The 12,140-nt window shown below is 39.9% G+C and overlaps 1 protein-coding gene across 1 annotated transcript; it reads left to right on the top strand.

The window, feature by feature from the left end:
• Positions 1–8,256: 8,256 nt before the first annotated feature.
• On the top strand, positions 8,257–8,883 carry RNASE9 (ribonuclease A family member 9 (inactive)). The gene has a single exon (XM_061158471.1). It carries the CDS (start codon positions 8,257–8,259, stop codon positions 8,881–8,883), a length of 627 nt encoding a protein of 208 aa, XP_061014454.1.
• Positions 8,884–12,140: the final 3,257 nt, after the last annotated feature.

Here is a 12,140-nt window from a genome sequence, read left to right as displayed (position 1 = left end):
GGACATGACTGAGCAACTGAACCGAACTGAACTGAATATTTGATTAAATGTATATGTCACATGTTGTTTACTCATCCTTCCACAGATGAACACTTCAACCATTTGTTTATTGTGAGTAGTGCTGCTTTGAACATGCATGTACAAATATCTGTTCACGGTCTTGCTTTCAATTCTTCTGGGTATATACTAAGAAGTGAAATTTTAAATTAAATTTCTTTCATGTTAGAACCACTAACAGAACCACTGACTATAACTGCCCACCCTGGCCCAGCATCGTAGTAATCACTTGCAGGAGTTATCTTAAACTAGAGGGTCTAGTAAGGAATGCAAAACCAACAAGCTACCACCAACCAGAAGAATTCAGGAAAAATCAAAAGGAGAGACGAGACTCCTGTCCATAAGGCCCAGCAACCTCCCAGAATCCTTGCTGGACTCCATCTTGACTGACACATGTTCCGCCAGGAAGGATCCAAAGGTAAGCCCAATTACCAAAAAGCCCAACACTGCGATCCCATGGCAGAACATTTCTCCTGGGTTTCCTTACCCTACTACTCTCCATCCAGGCCCCTCTTCCCAAAAAGTCTCTTGCTTTGACAGCACATGTGTCTCCTTGGACAATTCATTTCTACTTTGTGTCTGTCCATTCTGGAAGCTCAGATACTCAGGTCATCACAGTGACCCTAAGGGGAAGACATGATTTGAACTGAGCAACAACTGTGTTTCAGGGGAACCATTGACCCTCTGGGACCTCCAAGTGGCACTGATGATAAAGAATACACCTGCCAATGCAGGAGACCTAAGAGACACAGGTTCAATCCCTGGGTTGGCATAATGCCCTGGAGTAAGAAATGGCAACCAATTTCAGTATTTGTGCCTGGAAAATTCCACGGATAGAGGAACCTGGCGGGCTACAGTCCATGCGGCTGCAAAGAGTCGGACATGACTGAGCACACACACACACACACTTTGACCCTCTAATGACACGTAAGGATCACATTGTTCTCCAGGTTTTCTCATTCTGACCCCATTCTCAGCTCAGTTATGGGTATGAAGGCCTGAAACATAAATATTGCCTCCATATGTTTGTAAAAGCATAAATTTAAATATGCCTAAGGTGAGACTTTTTTCCCCTGAATTTAATGGAGAGATACTTTGGGATTTATTCACAAAGGTAAGTCTAATTCTAAGGACTGAGTGTTTAGACTCTCTCTTTATTCAACCATTCAAGCTAAGGAACTGACATTTCCTGATGCTGCTAAAGGGTAGGAGTTTGCTGATATAAAAATGTGGCATTTTGAGAAACTGGCACTTAATATTGGATAATATGCCCAAATCAGCTCCTAAAGGCACATTTCTTCACTGACACTTCCTCAGATTTATTTTAACTTTGAGAAACTGACAACTTTCAAGATCACAATAAGAAATAAACTGCTCAGAAACAGCAGGTGAATAAGGTTATGTTCGGGGCTCCCCCTCCCTCACCATGTAATCTTTATTTCAAACATTATTTGGGACCACATTGTAGATATCTTCTGTGTTTTGATTTCCCCCCGCCTTTTCAAATGGACATTTGCTACTTTTGTATTTGGTGTCCATTCCTTTGTTTGTATTGCGGGGGAGCAGCCTTTTGTCAGCAATTGTCAGGGTTTTAACTTTGTGGTTTTGCCTTTTCTTCTGAGAAAAAAGCATGAAATTCAGATGGACCAAAAAGGGGAAGTCACATTCCTGGATTTATTCACATGACAAAAATGAGACCAATCAGAAAGGTTATTTTCTATGTTGGATGAAAGAGAGGATGGCACATCTTTCAGTGACCCTACATAGTCTTATAAAGGTGGTTAATGATTTACCCTGCCATTCTGTGGAGAGGCCCTGCCTGCACATGAACTTAGCATAGAAAGCAGAGTGGAATGAGAGAGAAAACAATAGTCTAGTGGAGGATTGGATTTCTTCATCCTGCTGTGTGTCCTGGACGTCTGTCTCTGTGAGTCAGTACAGGTCCTCTTGAGTTTGAGTTAATTTTTTGCACTCGTGCCCCTGGTCTGGTTAAAACCAGACATTCCCTTTGCTGTATTATGAATATTATGAATAATATTATGAATATTCTGCATCTGTAAAATTTCATTGATTAATATAGTTGTATATTCTGGAAAATAATCCATTCTAAGAATCTATAAATTCAATGAATATAGAACACTGATTATCTCAAATATTAGCTTTTACAGTTACAATTGTAGTGGTGTTTTTGTTGTGTCCATGAATACATCCATGGCAACTTAAACTTTCCTTAAATTCTTGGACATTTATGTTTTCAAAGTTGAAATTTTTGTTCCTATGCAGTAAAACTTGCTGTCCATATTGCCATCTAAAATATGGTACATAGAATTCAAGCTATTGAAATTGGGGGAAAAGTATCAGATTAAAAAAAAAAATTTTATTACACTTGCCAAAGTTTTCACTATAACCAGAAATATAGGATTGTTCCCCTTATCACACTCTCACCAGCAATGAATTTGGAAACTGTAATAATTATTACCAGTTTGAAAGATACAAATTTCACTTTTATTCTGTGGTTGGGGCTATAAAATGATTTTATGATTATTGTCCATTGATGCGTCATATTAAGCTGTATTTACAAATCCTTCTTTCCTTCTTTAAAGAGATTTACACTGAAAACACTTAATGACCCCTCAGAGATATATATATATTCATGTACCTAAGGAGTCTTTGACTAGTCTCAATTTTTTAAAAATTGTAAATAGAGTTCTGACCTGGGAGTCAGGACCCACACTTTAGGAGAAAATGCTCTAGACAGATAGCCTCTCTCAGGCCCCTCCCAGCCTATAATCTAAGCTGCCTTAACACTCCCAAACAAGTTTAAAAGTAAAGAGGAATAACCTTGTGAATTTGTTTAAAGTGCAAATTTCTGGGTACATTCATAGACAGAACAAAACGCTTTTTCACTCTCCTCATTCACCCTCATCAAAGAAGCTCTTTAGTTCCCCTACCCTTTCTGCCATTAGAGTGGTATCATCTGCATATCTGAGATTGTTGATAGTTCCCCCGGTAATCTTGATTCCAGCTTGGGTTTCTCTAGCTCATCATTTCGTATGATGTACTCTGCATAGAAGTTAAATAAACAGGGTGATAATATACACCCTGGAGATACTCGTTTCCCAATTTTGAACCAGTCCATTCATTGTTCTATGTCTGGTTCTAACTGTTGCCTCTGACCTGCGTACAGGTTTCTCAGGAGCCAGGTAAGGTAGTCTGGTATTCTCATTTCTTTCTTTCTTTTTTTTTTTAAATTAATTTATTTATTTTTTTATTAGTTGGAGGCTAATTACTTCACATATTCTCATTTCTTTAAGAGTTTTCCACAGTTTATTGTGATTTCACAGTCAAAGGCCTTAGCGTAGTCAAAGAAGCAAATGTAGATGTTTCTCTGGAACTCCCTTGCTTTCTCTATGATCCGATGAATGTTGGCAATTTGATCTCTGGTTCCTCCGCCTCTTCTAAACCCAGCTTGTACGTAAGATAAGTTCTTGGTTCATGAACTCTGAAGCCTAGCTTGAAGGATTTTGAGCATTACCTTGCTAGCATGAGAAATGAGCACAATTTGAACATTTTTCAATGGTAACATTGAAAATTTTTAAATTTAAAAATTAAATTTACTATTTAAAAATTTTTTAAAAAGGTAGTTTGAACACTGTTTGACATTTCCCTTCATTTGTTTGGAATGAAAACTAACTTTTTCCAGGCCTGTGAATCATTCAGAAAAAGAATTATCAAATACATAAGTGAAAGTGTTAGTTGCTCAGTCTTGTCTGACTCTTTGTGACCCCATGGACTGTAGACTGCCAGGTTCCTGTTTCCAAGGAATTCTCCAGGCAAAGATTTTGAAGTGGGCAGCCATTCCCCTCTCCAGGGATTTTCCCAGCCCAGGGATAGAGTTGGGTCTCCTGTTTTGCAGGCAGTTTCTTTACCATCTGAGCCACAAGGGAAGCCCCGTTAAATATTTAAGGTAACTTTTAAAAATTAATTTATTTTTTAATTGAAAGATAATTGCTTTATAGAATCTTGTTGCTTTCTGCCAAATATCAACATGAATCAGCCATAGGTATACTTTTGTCCCCTCCTTCTTGAACCTCCCTTTCATCTCCCTCCCCATTCCACCTGTCTAGGTTTTACACAGCATAAGGTAAAATTTTAACTTAGAGGTAAGTGAATGAACTTTATTCTCCAAATAATCAGTACTGAAATTATATATAAACCATGTGAAAAAAAAATCACCACCTCTTATACTTCAACATAAATTCCAGATGGATGAAAGGCTTAAACTTTCTGAAAATCCATAAAGACATAAGATAGCGTGTGAGTGAAAACACATATACTTGGGGGTGAATGAAGATTTTAAGAAGCCTGAAACCACAACATGAACTCATAAGCAAAGGATGAAGAGCTTAGAGGACATACAAAATGAAGTGCTGTCCTGGCCCTGGTGCTACAGGAGCCTCAACTCCACTGCCCATAGTCACCCTGTCCTGCTCTCTCCAGCCCAAGATGCCACAGAGACTCCAGGGTCCCCTTTCTGAGAATGTGTACAGAGGTCCCTGGTTTGTCCCAATGGGATCACTCTGCTGAAGAGACACCTTGAGGAGGCTGATGAGAAAGTGAAAGCAGGGGTGTGAGGAATGGCTTCTGAACGTGCTCACACACAGAGTGCCCTCTCTCACATCGACACTTAGGATCAGTTGTTTGTTTCTTGGCCTAATCTCCGATTTCCCATCTTTAGATTTCTTCTTCTCTCCACTCTGTGATGTGTGTCCCCAGATCAACCTGATTGTAGCGCCCCTTGTCTGCTCACATGTTTACAAACTGGATCCACCCTGGAGTCAAATATTGATATCCATCTCCACCTTGGTCATGGTCTCTGGGTTATTTTCAGTATTAGAAAATAACTTGAGTTTGCCCCATTGGAAGACTTCTCTTCTACCAAGAGCACAGTGGAGTAAACAAACAAAAAAACAGACAACTGTCCTGCAGCAGCACAGCTAGGCTTTGTGGGCAATGGATCTGTATTTTTACAGCTCTCCAGTGGCTCAGAGACAAGTTTTGTACTGGCCACTTTGGTGGTCTGTGTGTTTCTGGTAGTCTCTTCTAGAGTTACAAAGTCAACCTAGGGAAGGAGGTACATTCTAGCCTCAGGTGGGGAAGTGAGACTGAAGGAAGTCATACAATAGCACTGAGGAGCAGAGATGTGAAAATCAGACTGACTTGCGAAAAAGGCTTGAACCAAGATTCTGCCAGACCTAAAGTAAAATTTGAAGCAATGTCCCTTCACAAAGAGATACTGTTTACTATCAAAACAAAAACAAAACTATAAGAATAGCTTTATCATAAGCTTGTTTGGATGATGATGTATGTTAGTGCTGAACTCAGGGCTTGGCGTATACTTGCCTACGATCTTAGGCATTGTTATTTATGATTTTTATTTTTACTTTAAGGCAACCTCAAGAATGTACTTAATTCAGCCGTTCAACTTTGGTCTTCTCTATTACTATTTCAAACTCTGGCACTCTGGGAGTGTCAATATTGCCAGTATCAGGATATCTCTAGCCCTGTCCTGATCATATCCACTCTCTGAAGCTTTGACCATACAAAGAATAAAGGAGGCAAAAGACCATGGGCAAAGATAGGCCAAGAAGACTGCTCTCTAGTGTACCTAAGGTACTTGCCTTCCCCTGGGAAGAAAGCCTCCTTGGAGAATTGTTGCTTAACAGTCAGATCTGGATAGGGATAAAAAGTGATCAATAGACCCAAGAATCCTCTATAAATGATGACACTTTCCACTAAATAGTAGACTGTGCCCTGATATTTAGCACTTGGGCCTATTTTCTGGACCACAGGTCACTACTGCTCAGGCTCCCTTGTTGTTGATGTTGTTGTTATTGTTGTTTAGTCACCCAGTAATTTTCAACTCTTTGTGGCCCCGTGGACTGCAGTAAGTCAGGTCTCCCTGCCGTTTACCATCTCCTGGAGTTTGCCCAAGTTCATGTTCATTGTGTTAGTGATGCCGTCCACTCATCTCATTCTCTGACGCCCTCTTCTGCTCTCACTCTTTCCTAGCATCAGGGACTTTTCCAATAAGTCATCTGTTGTCATCAGATGACCAAAATACTGGAGCTTCAGCTTCAGCATCAGTCCTTCCAGTGAATATTCAGGGTAGATCTCCCTTAAGATTGACTGCTTTGATCTTGCTGTCCAAGGAACTTGCAGGAGTCTTCGCCAGCACCACAGTTTGAAGGCATCAACTCTTTGGCATTTTGCCTTCTTTACAGCCCAACTCTCACAACCGTACGTGACTACTGGGAAGACCATAGCCTTGACTATATGGACCTTTGTCAGTAATGTCTTTGCTTTTGTCTCTAGATTTGTCATCACTGTCCTGCCAAGAAGCAATTGTCTTCTGATTTTATGGCTGCAGTCACTGTCCACAGTGATTTTGGAGTCCAAGAAGAGGAAATGTATCAACTTCCACATTCCCCCTTCTGTTTGGCATAATAGAAGGGGAAATCTTCTAATGGGGCCACGTTCCATGATCTTAGTCTTTTGTTTTAATATTTAGTCTTAAGCTGGCTCTTTCACTCTCCTTCACCATTATCAAGAGGCTCTTTAGTTCCTCTTCACTTTCTGCCATTAGAGTGGTATTATCTGCATATCTGAGGTTGTTGACATTTCTCCCGCCTATCTTGATTTCAGCTTGTAACTCATTCAACCTGGCATTTCTCATGATGTGCTCAGTGTATAGGTTAAACAAACAGTGACAGAAGACAGCCCTGTCTTACTCTTTTCTCGATCTTGAACCAATCAGTTGTGCTATACAGGGTTGCTTCTTGACCCCCATATAGGTTTCTCAGGAGACAGGTAAGATGGTTCCCTTAAGGAATGTTTTTCTTAAAGTCCCTTAACATGATTAGCATGAAGCGTTATAAACATGTGCCTCAGAAGTAGGTGCTATATTAAATAAATATTTCCATTTCTTTTTAAGTAGTAGAATTCTTGAAAAAATATAAGGAACTACCCAGTTTCCCATATTTGTGTGGTAAAGACACTTCTCATATATATGACAGGTATTGGGGAAATACTAGTGCAGCCTCCAGTGGGGTGAATAAACATGGAGACACACACATATGGAAGGAAAGTTGTGACTGTGAAGTCTCTGATGATGAGGGTACCGTGATGGCACATAGGCACACAGGATGGGAAGAATTTAGACATAGGAAAACCTGAGAAGGAATCATGAATTCTTCCTTAAAGAAAAGATTAAAAAAAGGCTCACAAGGTCAATAATGTACCTTAGTGGAAGAGTTCTTCTGAGTGGGGAGAGGAGGCAGAGGAGACTGTAACATGGACACAATTCCAGGCAATGAGGTGATGGTAACAGTATTTACACCAATCCACACACATTTGGTGCTCATTTGACATGATGGGTCTTGCTTGATCCCTTGTGCAAGGGCATTAATGTTCAGAAAGGAGCAAGAGGAGAAAGTCAGAAGATGAAGAATGAAGTGAAGTGAACTCACTCAGTAGTGTCCAACTCTTGCGACACTGTGGATTGTAGTCCATCAGGCTCCTCCATCCGTGGGATTCTCTAGGCAAGGATACTGGAGTGGGTTGCCATTTCCTTCTCCAGGGAATCTTCCTGATTCAGGAATCAAACCCGAGTATCCTGCATTGCAGGCAGATTCTTTACTGACTGAGCTATGAGGGAAGCCCAAGATGAAGAATGATCCTCAGAAAAGCAACATGTTGGTGAGGGGGAAAAAGGGATCATGTACAGCTCTAGAGAGCAAGTTCTTAACTCCAGGAAGAGAACAAATGCATTTACTTCAGAAGGAGGGAGCACGTGAGCCTCTTCTCTGCCTCCTGCCCCACTGCCCTCTCGACTCTTGTCCTCACTTACCCTTCCTTCCTGCCCTTCATCTCTCTCTTGCTCTCTTCCTCAGTTCTTCTGTTTCCTTCTCTCTCTCTCTCTCTCTCTCTCTCTCTCCACTGTTGTCTCTCCCTGCCTTTCTCCTTTTCTCTCCATTTTCCTTCACCTTTCCCTCTCCTACCCACAGTCTTCTAGACTGAGTGTAGCTCCCCTAAGGTCACCTTGGAGTAAATATTTTACAGGTATTGAAATAGATCCTGAGTTGTCAATTTTTAAATGGTCCAAAGTCTTAGATCTCAGAACAGCAAAAGGTGGTAGAAATGGGCCTCCACGGTAACAGAAGGTACAGCCTCACAGTGGACATAACTCCTTCTCTCTTGTGTTCCCTTCAGGGAAACATGGGGGCTCTGATCAACATGCAGCCCCTGTTTCTGCTCTTCCTGCTGCTGAAGCCACTGCAGTTTGTGAGGATAAATGATCCATCTTTATCAGATGAACGACGAGAAGAATTAGAAGACTATTTAGATGACTTATATGCTACAGGGCCTACCAAACCACCTACCAAGGAAGCGTTCAAAACCCATGTCATTATTAACTCTGAAATGCCATTAACTGATCAAGACTACTGCAATCAAGAAATGAAGATGAAACGTGTTCACAATAGGCTTCATTGTGTTAAAGAGCATTTCTTCCTCCAAGCATCATATAATGACATTCAAGAGCTCTGTCATAACATTTTTGTGCAATGCACAAATGGGGTTAGGAAATGTCACAGGAGCCAGCAAATAATATCCGGAGTGCATTGTGCTTTAAAAAGTGGGACCATGATGCCATTTTGTGAATACACATCATCTTACAGAGAGGGATGGGTCCTTATCACTTGTCAATGGGATGATATTGTTGGAGAAATTATCCCTGTGTCTGTAATTGATATTTTGCCCATATAAAGAGTCATCCACCAGGAAAATCTCTTTCCCTCCACCCCTCTAGAAGTATATTCTCTAAGATGTTACAGCAAGAAGATAGAATCCTATCCTTACTGATCCTTACAAGTCAAACTTGAGAATGGAAATTTTTATCCCATTCACTTTCATCATTAGCTGCTTGCCCTTTTTCTCCTTACACTAGGCAAAGGAAAGGTGGGCTGGATTAAGAGATAGTGCTCTGAGACGGATTCAAACAGGTCACAGAATTTAGCACACTTTGAATTTTTCATGTGGGTGAATGCCTGCAGGGAAAGGCTGACCAGCACCAAGAGGAATATGAAATGTTTGCTGATAAGTGAAAGTGAAAGCCCCTCAGTCATGTCTGACTCTTTGTGACCCCCATGGACTATACAGTCTGTGGAATTCTCCAGACCAGAATAGTGGAGTGGGTAGCCTTTCCCTTCTCCACGGGATCTTTCCAACCCAGGGATTGATCCCAGGTCTCTCACATTACAGGCAGATTCTTTACCAGCTGAGCTGTAACGGAAGCTCCAAAGTTGTATTCATGTGAATTTCTGGTTCAGTAGAAATAATAAAGTGCATCGATGTAGCTAGGTGTCTCTGGAATGCTTATGTGGGGTTTTTGCGTTTGCCTGACCTTCCTCTGTGACACAACTTGAAACAAAAAGAATTGAAGGGACTTTCATGGTGGTCCAGTGGCTAAGATTCTAGGCTCCCAATACAGGGACCCTGTGTTCCAGTTGTGGTGTTGGAATTAGATCCCGCATGCCGAATCCAAGAGTTTACATGCTGCAAATGTAAACATGCCGCAAGCTCCAACTAAAAATTTGGATGCCACAAAGAAGATCAAGGCCTCGAATGCTACAACAAAAACCTGGCACGTTAAGTAAATAAATATTTGTTTTAAAGAAGAGTTGGGAACCCCCTGTAACATTGTGAAATTCACATTCCTAGTTGGTATATTTGTAGAATTTTCACTTGTTCTCTTCTTTCCATGCAACACAGTACTCATGGGGACAGGAAAATATAGATATAACAAGAATCATCTCAGCATAAATACCTAACATTCAGAATAGCAAACTTCCCAAAGTACTTTTCGGCTGTCCAATGCTGCTTGTGTGAATTCCCACATCTTGGTTTCTTTTCTTTTCACTGTTTATTAGATTATAGTTGATTTACCATATAAACGTCAGTTACTTTCAGGTGTACGGAAAAGTAAATCTGTTACGCTTATACATCATATCCACTCCTTTTAAGATTCTTTTTGCTTATAGGTCATTATAGAGTATTGAGTAGAGTTCCCTGTGTTACACAGTAGGTCCTTATTAGTTATCTACTTTTTATAGCAATGTGTACATGCCAATCCCAATCTTCTAATTTGTCCCTCTCACATCTTTGTTTTAGCTTAGCCATCACTATTTATACAAATACAAACTTTCTGGCATAGTCACATTCATTCACCATTTCTTTTTCTCACCATGCTGTAGCTGTGGCTTCATCTGAGAAAATTCCACTTCCAAAAGTGGCTGGAGATCCAGTATGAGAAAAGAAATTTGTCCAGTTTTGGTAACAATTTCTCCCTCCCTTTGTAAAATTCCTTGATATCCTTTGATCATTATTCCCTATAACTTACTGAAAATGGAATAGAAAGGAGTGGGGAGAGAAGGGAGGAAGAGTGCCTATCATTCTTACACATTTCCTTGCAATCCAGTCTGCACATGTCCTCCATCCCCATCTCCAGAGGGACATGCATGGGACATCCCCATCTCCATGTCCCATTCCCTATCCTTGTCTTTAGACTCAGAGCTAGGTCCTCATTTATCAACAAGGGCCTAGGGTTCAGTGCTGCCAGACCCCAATTCTGTGACTAAGAAAATCAAGCCTCTAGACAGCACTTTTATGTGGAAACTCATAACTTTTGATTGTAATTTCTGAGTGAATGAAGATTCCATCAAACATTTGAGGTCACCATGATACCTTCCAAAACCACCTTTCTAGATATCAGTTGAAGAAATTCTCCACATAGGCTAGCTTGGGTATATGCCCTGGACCATCTCATTTGCGTCATGTTCATCTCAAGTATCTTGGGGTTCTACAACATACAATAAATATATTTATTTTTTATGTAATCATCATAATGTATTTCTTTTTCTCCAGGTAAATTATCAGATCATTACACATTCTGTAATTAAAGCCATGGATATAGAACAATGATTATTTACACAGATTGTTCCTCTTACCAAATATTGCATAAAAATCTAGATCTTGACTCCTACCCACTAGATTCCCTAAGACAATACAGTTCGTGAGGATATTTGATGAATGTTTATCAGATGAATACATTTACTTTCTGCTGTGTCTTTGTACTAAACTTTTGAATAAAAGAGGAATGAATGTGGATTGCTACATTACATATTCACATTCTTTATTAATAATATTCCAGCTTTATGCATCTTAAGATTGCAAAAGATAATTGTCCTGTGCCCTTAGCACAGTCTCCTCTCAATAAAACAAAACTACTAAGGTGAACATTATCCTGTTACAATTTATTCTTTTTGTTAGTGTCCCTTGAGATGACGCATATTAATTTTACTTGAATGTGGTGAAATTATTTATCCTTTTGTGATGGTTTATTTTCCTTAGCATAATGACTTCAGCTTTCATCCACATTGTAGCATATGTTTGAATTTCCTTCCTTTTGAGGGCTAAATAATATTTGATTAAATGTATATAACACACGTTGTTTATTCTTCCATTTACTGATGAACACGTCCACCATTTGCCTATTGTAAATAGTGTTGCTTTGAACAGAGATGTGCAAATGTCTGTTCCAGTTCTTGGTTTCAACTCTTGTGGGTATATACCAAAAAGTGAAATTTTTAGATTTTTAGCTGTTTGAAATGTGAGAGTCAATATACTGATAATTTATAACAGAATGAGAAACTGTAATGATGCCAATCAAAATACACACACACAGAAAGAAACTGAACTTTCTGTTTTAGTAACACAAATTCAGATTATTTGACTTTTTAAATTATGTAAAATAGTTTGAACATGAAAGTCACTCAGTCGTGTCCAATTCTTTGTGACCCCATGGACTATACAGTCCATGGATTTCTCCAGGCCAGAATAGTGGAGTGGGTAGCCTTTCCCTTCTCCAGGGGATCTTCCCAACCCAGGAATCATACTCAGGTCTCCCACATTGCAGGTAGATTCTTTACCAGCTGAGCCACAAGGGAAACCCAAAATAGGTTGAA

This window comes from Dama dama, chromosome 12, assembly GCF_033118175.1.
Source record: "Dama dama isolate Ldn47 chromosome 12, ASM3311817v1, whole genome shotgun sequence".
In the NCBI taxonomy this organism is placed as follows: Eukaryota; Metazoa; Chordata; class Mammalia; order Artiodactyla; family Cervidae; genus Dama; species Dama dama.
Note: the sequence above shows the minus strand (reverse complement) of the source record. Positions and strands in the feature narration are given on the sequence as shown.